Raw genomic sequence first — 19,914 nt, forward strand, 5'->3', positions numbered from 1 at the left:
GGATCTCCAACTCAACCACTGTGTGAGACCACCCAGCAGGAGCTACAGCGATATCAGCAGATTTCTCCTCTTTGTTTGGAATTTGGAAGTTTTGGAGCTTTCTGACCCAGCTGCAGTTAGATTAGGCTGCAAAAGCCGAGGTGATTCCTTTGTGCCGCTGAGCACAGTTTGGGAGGGGATGTAATTTGAGTGGGACAGGGTCTCAGAGAATCACCAGGGCGGGCAAACAGCAATGGCTGTCGTCTCTGCGACTCCACGTCTCTGCAGTCCAGCACCCCCACAGCAACAATGATCCCTGCAAGCAGCTCTGCGAGAAAGCCCCCCTCACTTTCCAAACCGCTGCAAGACAGTCCAGTTTCTCCCCATAGGAGTCTGGGACCCCAGACTCTCGCCTTAAAGGAGCTCAGTGCGTTCGAGAGCTTGTATCCCCTTCCAATTGAAAAAAACCACGCACCCAGGTGCAGCCGCCTCGCGCGCGCGCTTCTGTACCTCTGTTCTTGGCGCCTCTGCACCTCCTACCCGGTCTCAGTGCGCTTCTTTCTTTCCTTCTAGTTGTAGAACTTCCACTCGGCCAGCTTTCCCGTGGGTCTGGATGATAGCTGTTTTGTCTTATAGTTGTAGTTTCGATGTTGTTGTGGGGGGCAGACACACAGGTTTATACCTTATGCCACCATCTTGGTTCTCCTCTGTAAGGGGCTATTTTAGAAAGTATGATCAGAAAAGGGCCATCAGAAGAGGTGTCATTTGAGCAGAGATCTGAATGAAGTGAGAGAGCAAGCAAACCATAAGGACAAAGGTGGGAGAGTGCCTGGTGTAACAGGAACAGTAGGGAGGCCAGTGTGGCTGGAGTCAGGGAGGAAAAGGAAATGAGAGAGGTCACTGGCTGTGAGGCCAGGGACTTTATTTTGTTCTGTGGGATCTACCACAGAGGAGGCACCCAGTCAATGTTTGCTGAACAGATGAATGCCTGGGACAGGCATCAGAACAAAGTTTAGTGTCAGGGTGGGTCAGGGAGGGGCTTCTCTCAACAGCCTGATAATCAGGGAGATCAGGTGGCTCCCTGAGAAACAGTAGTGTGGGAGACACCTGGCCACACCTCACCCCTCCTTCCAGCCTGACCACTTGTCTCACTCCCTTGCAGAGGTTCCGGTTCTGTGGTGATCTGGACTGTCCTGACTGGGTCCTGGCGGAGATCAGCACACTTGCCAAGATTGTTGAGTGCACAGGGTCATCTTGGGGGCCTGGGGGACAGAGGGATTGGGGATGGGGACCCTGGGAGTCAAGGGTCTGGGCCTCAGTGCTCTCAGCCCATCCTAGCATGCTGTGTGACTGCTCACATGGATAACCTTGTGAGCAGCCCCCAGCATGGAGGGATGAGGGCCATCAGGCTGATGTTGGGCCTTCCCTTCAGTCCTCCGTGAAGCTGAGGCTGCTGTGCGGTCAGGTGCTGCAGGAGCTTCTGGGGCAGGGGATGGATGTGAGTGCCTGGTCCAGCACCCCTTGTCCCACAACCCTGAGAGTGCACCAAACCCAGGGAAGTGGGTGATCAGCCTCCTGCCCATCGTTACCACAGGATCCAGGCGATTGGGGGTAAGGGGGTGGCAAGCAGGGGTCTGGCACCCTTACAGGCCTCCTTTCCCCACAGTACGAGAAGGTCCAGAAGCTCACTGCTGATGCCAGGTTTGGTGAGTACCCCACTGAGTCCACGGACTTTGGGCAACTCTGGCTACTTGGCCTGGGACCTGGTACAGAGACCCCTTTATCCAGCAGCTCACCTTGACCCACCTGCCTCAGCAGAGGAACCTGAGGAGAAGACATTGACAATCTACCCCCAGTGTCCTCTGCCAGCAGTAGCAATGCTCATGGCTCCAGGAGGCCTGGGGGCTCTGAGCTGAAGATACTAGGGCAACAAGGAGGTAGCTGGGGCTGTAGTGACACCTCCTACCCCCCATGGGTCTCCCCAGAGTTGGGCGATGTGAAAGCCACTGTGGCAGTACTGAGTTTCATCCTCTCCAGTGCGGCCAAGCATAGCGTGGATGGCGAGTCCTTATCCAGTGAATTGCAGCAGCTGGGGTTGCCTAAAGGTATGGGGACCTGGGCAGGCCAAGGGCTGCCATGAGATGCACCCTGGCCAGACCATGTGACCATGAGATGCACCCTGCCCTTTCTGGGCCAGGAGCCTGATACCTGCCCTCTGAGCAGCCCTAGCAGCCACTTGCTTACCTCAGGGGACCTCCATTCTGCCTCCAGAGCACGCAGCCAGCCTGTGTCGCTGTTATGAGGAGAAGCAAAGCCCCCTGCAAGAACACTTGCGGACCTGCAGTTTGCGTGGTGAGTGTGGAGTCAGCCAAGGTGCGGTTCTATTCTAGGAGGTGCATGTAGCATGGGATGTGCTTGTTCTCAGAAGGTTTACTCGTGGTCACATGTCACAATCACAGAGCCAGGGCTCCTGACTCTAGCCAGGTTTCTTTCTTCTGAGATCTGTGGATAACCTGAGCTCCCAGTTATTGAGCACATGTTGTGGGTCAGAGGTCAAAGGAAGAAGAGCTTCCCAAAAGCCATACAACCTGCAGGGTTGTAGGCTGAGCAAGGGGCTGGGCTGAGGACTGTGTGGCTTACCTGCCATGAGCCTGAGAGCCCCACCCTGTCTCTCAGTAAATAGGCTGGCAGGCACGGGCTGGCGGGTAGACTACATCATGAGCTCCAGCCTGCTACAGTCCGTGGAAGAGCCCATGGTACACCTGCGGCTGGAGGTGGCAGCTGCCCCAGAGGCCCCAGCCCAACCTGTTGTCCTATCCCTCTCAGCAGACAAGTTCCAGGTCCTCCTGGCAGGTAAGGCTCAGCTGTACCTGGAGAGGTTAGGGCCCTCTCAGATCCCACCTGACAGCTGCCCACTGCTTACCTCTTCGCTGGCAGAACTGAAGCAGGCCCAGACCCTGATGAGCTCCCTGGGCTGAGGAGAAGAGTGTTGGTGGCCCACATGGAGCTGCCCTACCCGAGTGAAGTTGTTGCCCTTGAACTTCTCTTCAGGACCCTGGAGGCCTGACCTCCTGGATCTCTGGCTTTCTAGGTTCCTACTTGAAAATTCAGCATAGCGATCCTGAGAACTTTTCCAGAATTGTCTTCCCTCCCCCATAAAAGATACTTGTTGATGGTTTTCCCAGGCAGGAAAAATAAACAGAAATGTAAAGGAATGTGTGCATATGTTTTTTTAGGTTCAGATCAAAGGTTTTTGTGAGACCAAGTAACTGGCGAATCCCCCATTTTCTCTTCAACTGCTGATTGAGGCAGGTCAGGGCTGCGGTAGATGGAGGACCAAAACGGAACCCAAATCTGTAGATGGGAGAAATCGGGGTTCTAGCCCCTAGTCCTGTGATGCTCTTGGCTCTGCCCTCCCTGTGTGGTCTGGTCCGTAGGCTGGCAGCAAGTGGTGGCCCCAGTGACAGATGCCCAAATAGAGAAAGAGAGCCCTTATCTACCTGCCATCTTCGTTAGAAAGAGAGAAGGGCCCATGCCCAAACCACTCACTGGCAAGAGTGGTTATGGACTGAATGTGCCCCCTCCCTCAATTCATATGTTGAACCCCCAACTCCCAGTGAGATGGTTTCAGGCAGTGGGGTGTTTGGAAGGTAATTATGTTTCGATGAGGTCAAGAGAGTGGGACCCTTATGATGTGCCCTTTTCAGTTCCCTTATGAGAAGAGAAAGACAGACACTCTCCACACCCATGTGCCAAGGAAAGGCCTCATTCTCACACAGCAAGAAGACAGCTGTCTTACCAGGATCTGAATCTGCTATGTCCTTGATCTTGGACTTCCAAAAATTATGGAACTAGAGATAGGTGTCTGTTGTTGAAGCCACCCAGTCTATGACATTTTGTTATAGCAGCCTGAGCAGAGTAAAACAAATGGCCTCCCAGGACTGGCTTAAACCAACCAGGGCTCCTGGTAGGAAAGACTGATTCCAAGGCTGGGGGAGGGAGAGTACAAGGTGAGCCTATAACATCTTGGGAAGCAAAGAATAATGAGTCATGTCAAAGAGCCAGCTGGTCAAAGACTGGATAGTTGAAGCATCCAAAGGATAAGGACTGACTGTTCCTAACTTATGCTTCTGGAATAATGGAGCAAATGAATTTTTCCTGATTCCTCCACTAAGTTCAGCTAAAATCCTTGGACATTACATATAAAACAATCCATAGGATCTCTGTCTTGCTGAACCTGGTTCTTTGGCTAGAGAGAACAGGGGTTTTTTTTGTTTTTTATCCTCACCTGAGGATATTTTTTCCATTGCTTTCAGAGAGAGAGGAAGGGAGGAGGGGAAGGAGAGAGAGAGCTAGACAGACATTGATGTGAGAGAGACACAACATACTTTGTCATGTTTTTCAGTTCCTGAGGATCATAGCCAGTCTCCCTTCTCTCTACTTTCAGAAACGTGGATTTTCTTTTTGTTTCATGTATCTTGAGCTGGGTGCTAGAGAAGCTAGCACAGAGACAAAAAAAAAAAAGCCCCAACAAAAGCCTGCTCTCTCTCCCTGGCTGATGTGTCACAATGGTTAGAGCATCTGCCCTGTCACTAAAAGGTCGTGGGTTCGATTCCCAATTGAGGGCACATACCTGGGTTGTTCGCTCCCCACCCCTGGTCAGGGTGCATGCAGTAGGTACCCAGTCGATGTGTCTTGCTCACATCGATGTCTCTGTCTATCTCCTTACCTTTCTTACTCCCTTCCTTCCACTCTCTGAAAAGCAATGGAAAAAATACCTCAGATGAGGATTTTTTTTAAACAGCCTGTTCTCTCTAGCCAAAGGACCAAGTTCAGCAAGACAGAAATCTTACAGAAGCAGCTTCCAGCCACACCCACAAGTACAGCTGCTCTTCCACCTACCAGCAGAGGCTGAGTAGGGGCCTAGATTCCCAAGGCAGTAAGGAGGCATTTCCCCCTTTCCCCACTGGCAGTGTGTCAGAAGAGACCTACTTTAAATGAGACAGTTAAGATCCACAGTCATAATATAAACATCCAGGATTCAATTATAAAATCATTCATACCAAGAACCTAGAAAATCTCAACTTGCATGAGAAGACAACCAATACCAACATTAAGATGACTCAGACGTTAGAATTCTATGTCACATATTTATAAAGCAGCCATCATAAAAATGCTTCAAGCCTCAGCAAAGAAAGAAAAGATAAAAAGAACCAGAGAATTTTTAGAACTGAGAGCTAAATAACCAAAGTAAAATCTCAGTGGATGGACTTAACAGCAGAAGAAAGATCAATAGAAATTACCCAATGTGGACAACAGAGAGAAATAGCATGGGAATACACCCACAACATCCGGGGGACCTGTAGGACTTTAACAGAAGATCTCATATTCATGTCATCACAGTGTTCCAGAAAGTGAAGAGAAAGAGGGTGGGACAGAAAAGTATTGAAATAATGGCTGAAAAACTCCCAAATATGGCACAAGACAAACCTACAGAGTTAAGCAGAATGGACCCCACATAGATCAACCCAGAGGAACCCATGCCAAGATATATCATAACCAAACTTCGGAAAACTAAAGGAAAGAAAGAAATATTGAAAACAGCAAGAGAGAAGTGGCACCTCACCTATAACGGGGAAACAATTAGAATTGTATTTCTCATCAGAAATCAGACCAGAAGGAGGAAGCACAGCATTTTTCAGGCCCTGAAAGAAAAGTGTCAACCCAGAATCCTGTATTCAGTGAAAATTACCTCAAGAATAAAAAGGGAAATCAAGCCAAAACCGGTTTGGCTCAGTGGATGGAGCATCGGCCTGCGGACTGAAAGGTCCCGGGTTCGATTCTGGTCAAGGGCATGTACCTGGGTTGCGGGCACATCCCCAGTAGGAGATGTGCAGGAGGCAGCTGGTCGATGTTTCTCTCTCATCGATGTTTCTGACTATCTCTCTCCCTTCCTCTCTGTAAAAAAATCAATAAAATATATTTTTTTAAAAAAGGGAAATCAAGACATTCTCAGATGAAAGGTATAATTAATATAATGTGTTACCAGCAGACCTAACCTAAAAATAAAAAGGGTATAGGAGCATCTCTAAATAGAAGGGAAATGATGAAAGAAGGAATCTTGAAAAGAGTAAAAATATACAGTAGACTTCTATGTTATCACAGAATCCCACAGACACATCTCTCATTGCATTAGTAAATATTAGTAACAGTGCATTGTAACTTTTTATTGACTCATTTGCCTCTTTTCCCAGCCTGAGTTTCTTAAGGATGAGAATTGTGTTCCATAGTTGAATAGCCCCAATGCCTAATAAAATACTCTTTCAGTAATGGGGGTGGGTTGGGGTAGGGAGGGATATGGACTGCAATGGATTTAAAGATGTTGACTGCAATGAATTTAAAGATGTTGAGTGTCAAAAATTAAAATCTGAGTCCAAAAAAATAAATAAATAAAAATAAAATCTGAGTCCATAAAATGTCCCTGCACCCTCCAAAGGAAGAAAAACCACACCCACAAATCAATCCTAATTTGTCACCATTGGATGTTGTTATTGCACCAAATTCTTAGTCTGAAAATTGATCATTAAATGAAAGGAATTTAAAATTTATCCTGTCTTTTTCGCATTTCAGGATAACCATATAGCCCTAGTCAATGAGGTAAAGTTCTTTACAAAAAAATTCCAACTAATGTTGACGGAATAACAGAATTAGAAAATAACCATTTTGTGACTCCTAATTAAGTACTTGGTTGAGGCAGGATTGTCAGGGATGCTAAAGTCATATGGTAAAAGGTGACTGTGATATGAAACTGGATATTTCGGATACTAAGAATAACTTTTTAAGAAAATACATAATCTTTGGTTGGACTCTGCCTTGAACAAATAGCTATAAAAGACATTTTGGGAACAATTAGAGAAATTTGAATGTGGATTAGGTGTTAGATGATGTTAAGAAGTTATTAATTTTATTAGGTATGATAAAGGCAGAGATTTTCAGTGTGCCGAGGCATGCTGGTGTGCTGCAAGATTTTTTAAACATGCAATTCCAGCCCTAGCCAGTTTGGCTCAGTGGATAGAGCATCAGCCTGCAGACTCAAGGGTCCCAGGTTCGATTCCCTTCAAGGGTACATGCCTGGGTTTTGGGCTTGCTCCCCAGTAGGGGACATGCATTAAGCAGCCGATCAACAATTCTCTCTCATCATTGATGTTTCTTTCCCTCTTCCTTCCTCTCTGAATTCAATAAAAGTATATTTCAAAACAAAGCCATGCAATTCCTGCTATTTAGTCAGGGCACTGACCTCTTTTCCTTTCGATTGTCAAATTAAAACATGACAACAGCCAATACAACAATAGCCGTCCAGTGTGAATGAATCAATGTTAAACCTATTTTTTGTCAGATTGGAAAAAATACACTTTTTGGTGTGACACAGAATTTTCGTAGTTAATGTGTGCCATGAGATGAAAAAAGTTGAAAATCACTGGATAAATGTATTGTGGCTTTGTAGGAAATTGCTTTTTAGAGATGCATGTTGAAATATTAGGGATGAAATGTCATAATTTGTCTAATTTACTTTAAAATACTTCTCCCAAAATAAATGAATTAGTAGATGAAGGAAGGAAGAGGCAGAAGTCCTAGTATGAAGGGCACAGATCATGACTATTGGTCAGGCACACTTAGGAAGAAACTTACAGAGGCCTCTTGAGGCCTGACCTGACCTTGCTTGGTCTGTCCTCACCTCCCAGCACTCTCCCAGTTACACTTCAGCCACACAGGCCTTCTTTCAATGAGCCCATTGCTTTCCTTCCTCCAGGCCTTTGCACTGGCCATTCCTTTCATCTGGCATATTGATTATATATATATAATCTTAAGATTTTATTATAAATTTATTTCACAGGCCACATGGAAATAAAAGGACTATGAACAGTACCTTGAGAAACAGCTGAGGAAGGCCAAGATGGGCGATTCCCTGGGGAGGGGCCCCTGTAAGGGAAACCAATCTGGTGAGACTCCCAACAGCATAAGAAACAAACAGGTCTGTGGTAACATGGCCCTGGGGAACTGGGCCCATGCCTCTGAAGCTACTTCCATAACTCTGTGGCCAGGGGTCAAAGAAGTCCTCACATTCCTAGGGGAGGGGGGCTGCATTCCAGGAGTGGACATGCCCACTGAAGTACCTCCTCCAGGAGGATACCCTTAGGGGGACCAGTGAGAAGCCTCATACCAAGAGGTGGGACCATCATGCCTGGAGGGGTGTCCCTCAGCCCATAGGTGGGGAAGGACCCCATGGCCAGGTCTGTACTGGGTTAGGGCCCCTGCAATACTGGCAGTGGCAGCAGCTGCAACAGTGCCTCTTGCAGAGTTGGGATGGCCCCATGGACTGGACTGGCATGTCCTGCAGACACCTGGGGCATGGGAACACCAGGTAGGATGCCTTTGCCAGCAGCCTTACCAATCCCCGGGCCCCCAATAGCTCCAGCAAGTGGCACTAGGGCAATGCCAGTATCTTTGGGAGGAGGTCCCTCTACTGTCCAGACCAAGTTTTCCCTTTGAAGCCACTCCAGACTGAGTACTCACTTCTCTTTCTGCTTGACTTATTGAATTCATCTCAATCACATTGGATCAAATTCATATGCTTGTCGAAAACCTTGTGAAGGTGCCAATACAGTACCATTCTGCAGGGTGCACCTCATCCTGTAGTCAATGTGCTGCATGCAGCATCTTGCTGCTCTTGCCCACAGCCGTGTTGGTGGCTCCGATTCCCCCTAGCATGTGCCAGCCCCACTCTTTGCTGGCTACTTCTGAGGTCTCAGCCTGTCACTGCAGAGAGACCCTACCCCCACAGAACCACCTGTCGTGGGTTCTGCTTTCTCGCCTGTTTTTTGTTGCTTGGCTGCATTTCTTACCCACAGGCGGTAATGATTCTGTTTATAAGTTATGTGTGACTGTGCGTTGATACTTAGTGCCACCACTGGGTCCCCAGGGCCTGCATTTATCGCGCACCTGCGTGCTCCCTGCGCACATCTGGCAGGAGCCTCTGCTTAGGGACAGGGATGCTGTTTCAGGCTGGGAGTGCTGACCTGTCACTAGCCTGGTGACTTCTCCAGCCACGGACAGCTGCGACGCAGGACCTCGGACCTCACCCCGGATCCCGGCGCCACCTTCCCAGCCAGGTGACTGCCCCAAAGCCTTTCCGACACCCCAGACCCTCAGCTCCGAGACCCCAACCCGAAGGCCTGGGCCCCTGCCCCAGGAACTACATTTCCCAGCGGGCGCTGGAGCAGCAACCGGTTTGGGATGTGCTCTTCAGCACGGCTCCGCCCCTCGACTGCAAAACCCTAGTGGCCGCAGGTTGGCGGAGAGGGACGTGGGGCGCAGGTAACCCGGTGGGATTTGGCGGCTTTGGGGAGGAAGGGAGCCAGGGTGTACCGAGGACAGGCAGCGGGAGTGAGTGACAAGGATTGGGGGAGCGAGCCAGAGTGCCCGCCCTCAGCGGAACTAGGAATCTGGGCCTTCACTTTTTCCAGCAGCGCGAACCCTCTCGGGTGCCGGGTCCCAGACTGCTTGAAGGTATGGGAGGGGAAAGGAGTCTGCCCTGGCTAAAGGGCCCCTCTGCCCGACCACATCTGCGCCTTAGATCCCTCAGCATCTCGGGGAGGTGTGGGAGGCGGGGGGGAGGGAGGTAAGCGGCAAGCTCCCCTCCTCAGCCAGGTGGCCAGGGGTAAGGAGAGGTGGAGCAGGTTCCCCTTGGGCCTAAGCGCCGAGCAGGCGTGTCCTGTTCGATCCTGGACCTTTAGCCTGGAGCTCTTCGAGACCTACCAGGCACAGACGTACCTAGAGACATCTGCATCCCCTCCTCCTGTCCTGACTCGTCCTGCCAGCTGAGCCTCTCTGAACGTTAGTTTTCCCAGCTCCCAACTCCCAGGTGCGGTCCATGCTCATTCCCTCAGGGATTATGACAACAGATGAGGTCGGTTCTGAGCGGTGCGGTGAACAAGCTGAGCTTTCAGGGGAGAGGTAGAGGCAGACAACAGCCGATTTCAGATATGGGAGTGCCATGAAGAAAAGAAAACGTGTCTGGTGGCGGCTGGGGTGGAGAGGCTACTTCAGAAGGGTGACCAGGGAGGGTGGCTCAAGTGCTCTGAGGCTGAGCAAAGGCGGGGGGTGAGAGAGCAGTGTGCTTGGAGCAAGTGAGTGAGGGGGAGCCTGGGAAGAAATGAAATGACAACATGGGCCCAGGAAGGATCTGGACTTTATTCTAAAAGCAGCGAGGGTTCATGGGAGGTTCATAAAGGCACTCACGCTCTCCCAGCCTGAACTTACCAGTGCCATGGGCTTTCCCAGCATTTTCAGTTGGGGGCCAAGGGCTGTGGCCAGGCCAGCAGAATTTTCTGCCAAACCCAGCTGTCCATGATCCCCTGATTGGCAGGGCCCTCCTTTGTGAAATGGGGGTGATGAATCCTCCCTCACAAGGTGCACACCTGTTCTAACTTGCAGCCATCCTCCCCCCCACAAAATGCCTGAGGGCCCTGAGCTGCATCTGGCCAGCCAGTTTGTGAACGAGGCATGCAGGGGGCTGGTGTTTGGCGGGTGTGTGGAGAAGTCACCCATCAGCCGCAACCCTGAGGTGCCCTTTGAGAGCAGTGCCTACTACATCTCAGCCTCAGCCCGTGGCAAGGAGCTTCGATTGACACTGAGCCCCCTGCCTGGGGCCCAGCCCCCACAGGAGCCAGTGGCCCTCATCTTCCACTTTGGCATGTCTGGATCCTTCCAGCTGGTACCCAGCAATGCACTACCACCCCATGCCCATCTGCGCTTTTACACGGCTCCTCCTGGTCCCCAATTCACCCTCTGCTTCGTGGACATCCGCCGCTTTGGCCACTGGGAGCTCACGGGCGAGTGGCAACCAGGCCGCGGGCCATGCGTCTTGCTGGAGTATGAACAGTTCAGGTAGGTGAGGGGCAAGTCCCAGACCCTTCTGAGCCTCCCTTCCTTCCTCTGTAGACCAAGACAGTGTATTTCCCTGGAGACAGCTCCCTGAGCTAATGGATGTGAAAACCCAAAACTGATATGGGAGGAGGTAGGGGTGAGGTGAATAGGTAGGCATGCCCTGAAGACATAGACAGTTACTGTGAGAGCTGAGGCTGGATCAGTGTCCCACACTGCTTCTTGGTGCCCTCAGGAGGCCCTTAGAAAGGTAGAGGGTTTTAACAACATAAAAGAAGGGAGGCTGAGCCGGAAGGAAGGTTTTCAAGGTAGTGGGGAGGGAACAGCCTAATGACATGGTTTCTGAATCAGGTTTTGTGGTCTCCCACATTGTCTGCCCACTGGTCTGTGTCTCATCGTCTCCTCACTGACTGTCTTCTACCTGGGATGTGATGCAGGTCACTTACGATGGCAGTGTCAGCCACTTTTCTTCCTCTAAAGAGGAAATGTGTATGAGTCTCTGTTTTGTGCCAGGCCCCGCTATAGGTGTTGGGGTATAGCAGAGATCAAGGGCTGAAGTTCAGGCAGGGCAGGGAGGACAAGGAAACAAACTAGATTAATTCATATAGACACATTTCTAAAAAACCCAAATCCAAGAGGGAGAGAATTACTTTTGGCCAGGAAGGGGCTAAGGGGAGGCACATTAGGAAAGATCACATTCTAGGAAGTGACATTTGAGCTGAGACCTGCTTGAGAGCCAGCCATGCAAAGCTCCAGAGCAGTGGTTCCCAACGTGGGGCACACAACCCATAGGGGGGCAACTTGAGAATGAATTAACAGTGAATTTGGTATTTCTTATGGTTCTAGGGGCTCATATACAGTATATAAATATATATTGACATATTTGTGCATTTCAGTTATGTTTTGAAACTTTATTTGCAATTTTTTCCATATCACTTCATATTATTATTTTTAAAACAATTTCTTAGTGATTTCTTCCTCAGTACTTCAACTGTCCTTTCATTCTTTTATTTTTCTCTTTCATGGATGCCATGTTCTTTGGAAGCTTGTTTAGACCAAGTTAGTGGCCTTTTAGGCTTCCTCCACGTCAATAATAAGAATTATGTCACAGGGGAGGGGGAGAGGCACCAGGATTTTAGAGATGCTCAGGTGGGGCATGGCTAAAAAAAGGTTGTGAACCACTGCTCTAGAGGAAGAACATTCAAACGGACCAGCACCACAGATGCAAAGGCCTGGAGCACATTTGGTAGATCCTCCCTTCCTTGGGGACTGCCCACCTTCACTTGACCCTTAGGAGACTTAGCTGCCCACTGTGGGTCAGGGCATGTCTGGTGCCACAGGAGGCAGTTGACTCCTGGCCTTCCTAGGCAGGACCCCAAGTGCACCCACAGGGAAACATCTGTGGCCTTGGATTCCTCCACTCACCTCTCCTGGGGAAGAAATCACTAAGAAATTGTTTTAAAAATCCTATCTAATAAAAGAGAAACGTGGTAATTAGCTGTACGTCCGCTACCCTTCCCATTGGCTAATCAGCGAGATATGCAAATTAAATGCCAGCCAAGATGGCGGCTGGCAGCCAGGCAGCTTGAAGCAAACATGAGACTTTCCTCCTCCAGTGACGGAGGAAACCAACGTTCCCCACATGCCTTGCCAGCCTCTGAGATTGCAGTTTGAAACATTGTGACAAATATAGAAGCTAAAAAAACCCCAGAAACCTGCTTTCAGCTAGCCGGGATCTCAGAGCTGGAGTTGATACAGTGTTTTGATTATAGAACCCAAACAAACCAGATACCTGCTTTCAGCAGCAGAGGCCTCAGAGCTGGAGCCAGAGCTAAAGCTGGCCCAGAATAAAATTTAAAAAAAAGAAAAAAAGGAGCCTTTGGGAGCTTCAGTCACCCGCCAGCCTGAAAACAGCCCTCAGCCCCTCACCCAGACTGGCCAGGACCCCAGTGGGGACCCCTACCCTGAAGGGTGTGTGACCAGCTGCAAACAGCCCTCATCCCCTCACCCAGGCTGGCCAGGCACCCCAGTGGGGACCCCCACCCTGATCCAGGACACCCTTCAGGGCAAACAAGCTGGCCCCCACCCATGCACCAGGCCTCTATCCTATATAGTAAAAGGGTAATATGCCTCCCAGCGCTGGATTCAGTGGAGCCACGAGGCCTCCCGTCCCTGGGATCAGCATGACAGGGGGCAGCGCCCCAACTCCCCAATCGGCCCTGCTTTGAGCCCGGCCAGGGATTGCACCTAGGGATTGGGCCTGCCCTCTGCCACCCGGGAGCAGGCCTAAGCCAGCAGGTCGTTATCTCCCGAGGGGTCCCAGACTGGGAGAGGGCACAGGCCGGGCTGAGGGACCCTCCCTCCCCCCGAGTGCACAAATTTTTGTGCACCGGGCCTCTAGTAATAATATGAAGTGATATGGAAAAAATTGCAAATAAAGTTTCAAAACATAGAGAACAGAAATGCACAAATATGTCAATATAGCTGAAACCGGTTTGGCTCAGTGGATAGAGTGTCGGCCTGCGTACTGAAAGGTCCCAGGTTCGATTCCGGTCAAGGGCATGTACCTGGGTTGCAGGCACATACCTGGGTTGCGGGCACATCCCCAGTAGGAGATGTGCAGGAGGCAGCTGATGGATGTTTCTCTCTCACCGATGTTTCTGACTCTCTATCCCTCTCCCTTCCTCTCTGTAAAAAATCAATAAAATATATTTTTTAAAAAATGTTAATATATATTTGTATACTGTATATGAGGCCCCTAGAACCATAAGAAATACCAAAGATTCACTGTTAATTCATTCTTGAGTTGCTCCCCTTAAAAATCAAGTTGCCTCCCTATGGGTTGTGTGCCCCACGTTGGGAACCATTGCTCTAGAGCGCTACATGGCTGGCTCACAGGTTAACTCTTTGCCAGCTGGCTCTGAGGTTTCTCTCACAGAATGAGCATCTCAGTTATTTTCTTGGTCCTATAAGCTGGGGAGCGTTCAGAGAGCTAGTCACCAGGCTAACCTTCTACTCTTTCCTTTACACCAGAACTGTCTTCTGGTCCCTGTTTCAGATAGTCAGTCTTGCCATGACCCTTTTCCACAAAGAAACAAGATACATTTCTTCTTCACAATGTTGAGGAGAGATCCATGACCCTTAGAGGTGAGGCAAGGATTGCTGGAGCCCTTACTCCCACGCACTTGCTGAGTGAGCTAGTACTAGCCTCATAAAATCTTTAGGTCTGGAGAAGAATTGACTCTTCAATGTTAATTCTCCGTATCTAAACATTCAGAAGTCCTAGATAGGGAGCTGTAGATTGTAGGCACACCTGAAGTCCCGTGATCACCTTGCTTTCAAAAATGCCTGGAGTCTGGTATCCTCTGGTGGCATTCACACAACAGATAAGACTCGTGTGTTCCCTTGAACTCGTTGCTTTTGATTGGAATTTTTCACCTTTGTAATGAATTAAAATTCCATATTGTTCTCATTTAACAGATAGGGAAACTGAGGTTATCCCTGCCAAAATAGCACTGAGGCTTGGAAAAGGGAAACTGAGACTCCCAATTTCCTTCCCCTTATACCGAGGAGCAGGTTCTCCCAGTTCCTATCCTTCATCCATGGCAAGGAGGCGGGATGGGAGGGCAGAATGGGTCTCATGTGCCCAGACCATGTCCCTCCAGGGAGAATGTGTTACGAAACCTGGCAGACAAGGTCTTTGACCGGCCCATCTGTGAGGCCCTCTTGGACCAGAGGTTCTTCAATGGCATTGGCAACTATCTGCGGGCAGAGATTCTATACAGGTTAGCATGCAGGCCATGGACACGAGGGCTGGGTTAGCTGGGTGCCCACATTCCCACTGCTTAGCATGTTTCTCTCTTTCTACCCCACTGTAGGCTGAGGATACCCCCCTTTGAGAAGGCCCGCACTGTTCTGGAGGCACTGAAGCAGCACAGGCTGGTGAGAGTGCAGGGGAGGAAGGCACACTCACCTACCAGTGAGGCCTGATAGGATTATGGGCTGGGTCTGGTGTCTCGTGTAACCCAAGCAGCTGTTAGTTTTTCCTTCTCTATAATGTGTGTGTGTGTGTGTGTGTGTGTGTGTGTGTGTGTTGGGGAGGAGGGGAATGAACCATCTCTGAGTCCTGCCAAGCTCAGAGGAGGTCTGCTCCTGACAGATCAGCTGCCTTCTGAGTGGCTCTGCCCCTTTTCCAGAGCCCCAAGTTGACCCTGAGCCAGAAGATCAAGGCCAAGCTGCAGAACCCAGATCTGCTGGAGCTGTGCCACTCAGTGCCCAAGGAAGTGGTCCAGCTGGGTGAGGCCCAGGAGCCAAAGATGGCCAACTACCTGTGTTGGCATATTGTATAACCCTGGGACAGTTGTTGCCCTTCTCAGGGCCTGGTTCCCTGCCTGGGGAATGGAAGTTTGTAGACCTAGTTGTTGCTAAATGGACTAGGCCTCCTCACTTGTCAGGTGTCTGTCCTCCAAGCTACACATGAGGCAGGCAGGGCAAGGATTATTAACCCCACTCCAGGATGAGCAAGCCATGGCCCAGAGTGAAGAAGAGGTCACACAGCTGGAGAAGGGAGAGCCTTGGCCCCTGACTTAGTCCATCAGGCTCTCCCTCCTCCCAGCCTCAGTCTGCCCTCTAGCGCTCTAACCTCTGTCTGGCTCCTCTGTCCACAGGCGGCAAGGGCTATGGGCAAGCGAGAGGGGAGGAGGATTTTGCACCCTTTCGAGCCTGGCTGCAGTGCTATGGCATATTGGGCATGCGCTCCCTGCGGGACCGGCACGGCCGTACCATCTGGTTCCAGGTTTGGGTCCTAATGCTCACACAGGCAAACAGAAATTCCAAAGAGGCAGGTGTGGCAGAGACCTGGGGTCACAGCCAGGCAGGCGATGGGATCTCTATCTAGACCCCCAAGTTCACACTGTCCCTGAGGGTCTCTAGGCCTTCCCTATGTTATGCCCCTCCCCTCCTCTGAATCCCAGGGTCCCAGCTAGTAGAGCAGCACAAGGCAGGGTGGCCTTGATGTTGGCTCTGATCTGGCAGGGAGTGGGCAGTAAGAGGCTTCCTAGGGGAGGATTACAGTAACCTAGAAAGATAGGTGTGAGTCCTGCTTCTCCAAGGGAAAACGACCCCTGTCCCAGCCGGGCTGATTCCTGAATATTCCCTGTTCCCTTTAGGGGGATCCTGGACCTCTGGCACCCAAAGGTAAGGTACTCCTAATACAGTAAGCTAAGAAAGCAGAAAGGATATGTTGCCTGCAAGGGTTGCAGCAGTCTCTGGTGCCCACTCCAAGAGTCACCCCAAAGTGGGAGTCTGGATAAAGGGCCCAAGGCCATAGGACCTTGCAACCCCAGCATCAGTGTCCTTCAGGGGGCAAGTCCCATAAGAAGAAATCCAGCAGAGCACAGCGGGGTCCTGAGGATGGAGTGGAGGTATGGCTCCCTGCTCCTAACTCTTCCCTGAAATCTCCCCTGCCCTGGCCAGACCTCCCAAACCAGACTTTTGGACAACTGTCTTCTGTTAACAATGGGCGGGGGGGGGGGGGATGCTGAGTATCTCAGGAACCTGTCTCTCCTCTATCCAGGATCATCCACCCCCAAGCAAGGCCCCTTCCAGGACACGAAGGGCATGGAGAGGCCTTCCTGAGCAAACAACAGCCCAGCAGCCTGAGGGGACCAGCCTCCAAGACCCAAAAGTCCCCCCAGTCACTGAGAAAGGGAAGAGGAGAGGGCGAAGGGCCAACTCAGGTGGGCCTTCCTGAGCATTTTCCTCTGGAGATGGAAGGGGCACCACCAAACGGGGCTTTCCAGAAGGAAAGGATGGCAGTACGGGCAGAGGTTACTTGTGAAAAGGAAGGCTGTCCGGGCAATCTTCAACCTGGGGTCTGAGTTGCCACCTCACCTGTCCTCCCCACAGGCTGCTGCAGACCTTAAAAGATAAAGACTGCCACCCCATCTTTGGAGCCTGAGGAGACCTCAGCCTCTTAGCAGGATCTCCTTGCTTGCACCTATCCCTTCCCGCTGGCTTGCCTTGGATCTGGGGGGTTGTGTGGCTTTCTAGAAGCATGCAACAGGTTAAAGGGGCTAGATGCCTGTGACCTTGTGGCTGTTCCCCACATAACTATGTTTTTAATTGTGCCCACCATCCCCATTTTTTAAGCCCATGTGAAAAATGCTGTATTTTTAAAAATATAAATTGGTAAACTTCTTAGGCTGGCCAAGTTAGTTAGGTCTGTTGCCTGGCCCTGAGTATAAGAGGCCAACTCCTCAGCAAGGCAAACTGGGCTCGTCACAGTCCTCAAGGCCTGGCTTTCATAGGATAGTCTGCCTCTTCAGGGACAGCCCCTCAGAGGTGGTGCAGAGACCCCTCTCAGGAAGCCCAGGCTCCATAGCTCCTCCAGTCCAGGATTCCTCAGGGCCTGGGGTTGCTCCCCAGCCTGGCCAGACTAGTTAGTACTCCCCTCCTAGTGGGGGCTAGCTGGAACCCACCCAGACCCCAGCCCTCTGCCTGCTGACACAGGGGAGGGACTTCTTATCTCATGCTCTTATCTTGTGGTCATCCATATCCCCACTTGTGGGGGCTGCAACCCAGACCCTGCTGCACACACAGATCACCTTAGATTTTGCCCCTGTCCCCAAATGCCCAGGAGAGACTTCTCTTCTCACAGCCTTGAGGACTTGCCTTAAGGGGAGAGAGCAGGAGTTACCAGCAGGGCTCCTGAGCCAAAGATTTATTGTTGCTTAGGGCTGGAAAGGCAGTCAGGCCCCAAAGCCTTCCACAAAAAAATCCCGCTCTCAAGAGACTCAGTTCAGTGGAGGTTGCAGCTTGAGCCATAGAGACTGTACTTGGAAGGGAGAAAAAGTGAGTTTCAGGTCAGTGTCCCTAAGGGGCAGGTGGCCAGCTCCAAGGGGTCACAGCTGCAGAACATGAGGGACCATGAAGACTCTGTGAGGGCAGGGCTCCTCTCTTCCCCGCACCCCACTCACAGGAGGGCCTCCTGAACTGGCAGCGACATTTGCAGCCAGCAGTCCACGTGGCTGCCATGGGCCTCATACAGCCTGAGCACCAGTGTGTGGCCCTTGGGGGCTGGCCTCAGTCTGCTGAGGGAAGTGGGTGGTGGGCAGGGCCAAGGGTGAACCCAACCAGGACCCCGCCCCACCCTAGCTTACCCCTTGCCTGCTGGACGGTCTCCAGCACCACCTGGAGGAAGACAGTGAAGGCACTCCAGCAGCATCAACAGCAGGAAATTGAGGCTGTAGGCTGCTTGGGTAACGCCAGCATCTTGGAAGGAGCCTGGGCAAGGGCCGGAAAGGAACCAGTGGTGCAAAAGGGGGTAGGGGTGGGCACAGAGCTGCTGTTTCCCCCACTGACTGTAGAAAAAACCGAGGTTTGGCGAAGAGCAGAGAAGGGGCAAGGCAGCACTCACCCTTGTGCGGCATCAGCGCATATGTGAACTCGTGGCACCTCACGTCAGCAGTGGCATCAGGGGCCTTAGGTGCCCGCAAGCTGCGGGGAAGGAAGGAATGGGCCGGGCTGGAGTTCTGGCTAGGGGAAGACCCACACCTCCATGCCGGCTCAGAGCTTGGTGGGCACACCACTCACAGCGAGAGGCTGAGGATGCTGCCCCGAACTGATGCTCTGTACTTGCAGTCACTGAGTAGGCCAACCCAAAGCTGTGCTCCAACAGGTCCATCCAGCTGTGGGCCCACACCTGAAGAGCACATCCCAGACCCATCTTTTACTCCCATCACTAAAGTGGCAAGCTCTGGGACCCTGGGATTGAATTCCAGTTCTCACAATGAGAGGCCCTGGACACTACCCAAACTGTCTATGCCTCAGTTCCTCATCTGTGAAATGGGGAGAATAGTATTTAGCCCACCAAATAGGCACGGGTATCAAACTAAACATAAAGAATTTAGCACAGTGCCTGGCATACATGTTAGGAACCAGCAAATATTGCTCCTCCTCAACCCATTCGACACAAAGAGTCTCTCCCCAGCCAGGGAGAATCCAAACCTCCTCACCCCACCCATGTCAGACCTCAAATCAAGCCCAGTCCCAAGAGGTGGTATAGTGGGTGGGACGCTACAGATGCCCAAACTAAACCTCATAGGTGGCCTGGGGATTCTGCACATAGGCAGGGAACTCCACCTTCAGAAATTTGTGGGTTTCATGCCAGTGCACCTGGAGTGGGGGTAAAGGGTGAGGCCTGGGGCTAGCCCTTCCTGACTAGCCACACCTAGGAAAGGCAACCACCACCCTATCCCCTACTATTTCGGTGTGGAAGTGGACATAGGGCAAACGACGTCCAGTACAACCTCTTGGCTGAGCTGACTGTGGGGGCTGATCAGTAGGAACCAGGCGCTGCCCCGCACACACCCTCAGCACCCACTGCTAGGGTCCCTGCCTGGCTCAGCACTGGCTTCCTGGGGGATGCGCGGGAGGTGCTGAGCTAGGACCAGCTGATGGAGCCGCCAGTAGGCCTGTATGCCCACCCCCATCATGTCCCAGGTGGTACTCCATGACGTCCCACGCATCCCAGTACAGGGGGACATCATCAAACAGCACAAACTGGTTTCCCACAGTGCCTTTGGCAACAGCCTCCCTGGAAGGAGATGGGGACTGCAGCTTTACAAAATGATCTTGGTTTCTCTAGATGTTCAAGGTGGGGTGGGAGGTAGGGTGAGTATGGTTAGGGAACAGGGATCTCCCCAGCCCAGCCTACCCTGCTCCATGAGATGGATCCCAGCCCAGAGCCACAGGTGGGCTGTTGAGGGCGTGCTGGCCAAGGGAACAGGGTCTGGGACCATCTTCCAGACAGGGAGAGGGCAGAGAGGGGCTGACACCTGCTGCCAGGGTCCAGCCCCAGCAGGTCCAGGGGTCCCCAAAGGTGTGGACGGAGTCGGCAAAGAAGGAATGACATGGAGACAGCGTTCAGTTGATCAGCAGCCTTGCCAGGATCTCTAGCCACAATCTCCAGCCAAGTTCTGTGTCCATGTT

At 51.4% G+C, this 19,914-nt stretch overlaps 3 protein-coding genes across 12 annotated transcripts in view; 2 read left to right on the top strand and 1 right to left on the bottom strand.

The window, feature by feature from the left end:
- COMMD4 (COMM domain containing 4) overlaps nucleotides 1–3,194 on the top strand; it is a 39,304-nt gene extending 36,110 nt beyond the window's left edge. Inside the window, exons 4-10 of the mRNA XM_015571018.1 lie at nucleotides 1,142–1,213; nucleotides 1,412–1,477; nucleotides 1,646–1,685; nucleotides 1,965–2,084; nucleotides 2,251–2,331; nucleotides 2,656–2,832; nucleotides 2,917–3,194. Of these exons, the coding sequence (XP_015426504.1) occupies nucleotides 1,142–1,213; nucleotides 1,412–1,477; nucleotides 1,646–1,685; nucleotides 1,965–2,084; nucleotides 2,251–2,331; nucleotides 2,656–2,832; nucleotides 2,917–2,957 (597 nt within the window). The 3' untranslated portion in view covers nucleotides 2,958–3,194. The remainder of the gene's footprint in view (nucleotides 1–1,141; nucleotides 1,214–1,411; nucleotides 1,478–1,645; nucleotides 1,686–1,964; nucleotides 2,085–2,250; nucleotides 2,332–2,655; nucleotides 2,833–2,916) is intronic.
- A 6,365-nt stretch (nucleotides 3,195–9,559) lies between these two features.
- NEIL1 (nei like DNA glycosylase 1) overlaps nucleotides 9,560–19,914 on the top strand; it is a 20,009-nt gene continuing 9,654 nt past the window's right edge. Inside the window, exons 1-9 of one of the 10 annotated variants that reach the window (XM_015571032.1) lie at nucleotides 9,563–10,926; nucleotides 14,574–14,708; nucleotides 14,802–14,865; nucleotides 15,120–15,219; nucleotides 15,591–15,718; nucleotides 16,092–16,119; nucleotides 16,285–16,346; nucleotides 16,499–16,661; nucleotides 16,831–17,121. In XM_015571032.1, coding sequence (XP_015426518.1) covers nucleotides 10,493–10,926; nucleotides 14,574–14,708; nucleotides 14,802–14,865; nucleotides 15,120–15,219; nucleotides 15,591–15,718; nucleotides 16,092–16,119; nucleotides 16,285–16,346; nucleotides 16,499–16,661; nucleotides 16,831–16,847 — 1,131 coding nt within the window. In that variant the 5' untranslated portion in view covers nucleotides 9,563–10,492 and the 3' untranslated portion in view covers nucleotides 16,848–17,121. Of the gene's footprint in view, nucleotides 10,927–14,573; nucleotides 14,709–14,801; nucleotides 14,866–15,119; nucleotides 15,220–15,590; nucleotides 15,719–16,091; nucleotides 16,120–16,284; nucleotides 16,467–16,498; nucleotides 17,122–19,914 lie in introns of those variants that run through there. The other 9 variants (XM_015571033.1, XM_015571036.1, XM_015571038.1 and 6 more) reach the window with 9 other exon arrangements.
- The window catches only part of MAN2C1 (mannosidase alpha class 2C member 1), a 13,576-nt gene continuing 10,874 nt past the window's right edge, over nucleotides 17,213–19,914 (bottom strand). Inside the window, 11 exon segments of the mRNA XM_015571041.1 lie at nucleotides 17,213–17,859; nucleotides 17,901–18,000; nucleotides 18,084–18,142; nucleotides 18,144–18,207; nucleotides 18,341–18,420; nucleotides 18,517–18,577; nucleotides 18,580–18,625; nucleotides 18,955–19,129; nucleotides 19,207–19,291; nucleotides 19,294–19,349; nucleotides 19,424–19,519. Of these exon segments, the coding sequence (XP_015426527.1) occupies nucleotides 17,718–17,859; nucleotides 17,901–18,000; nucleotides 18,084–18,142; nucleotides 18,144–18,207; nucleotides 18,341–18,420; nucleotides 18,517–18,577; nucleotides 18,580–18,625; nucleotides 18,955–19,129; nucleotides 19,207–19,291; nucleotides 19,294–19,349; nucleotides 19,424–19,519 (964 nt within the window). The 3' untranslated portion in view covers nucleotides 17,213–17,717.

The sequence above is a fragment of the Myotis davidii genome, unplaced genomic scaffold (assembly GCF_000327345.1).
Source record: "Myotis davidii unplaced genomic scaffold, ASM32734v1 scaffold687, whole genome shotgun sequence".
Classification (NCBI taxonomy): Eukaryota; Metazoa; Chordata; class Mammalia; order Chiroptera; family Vespertilionidae; genus Myotis; species Myotis davidii.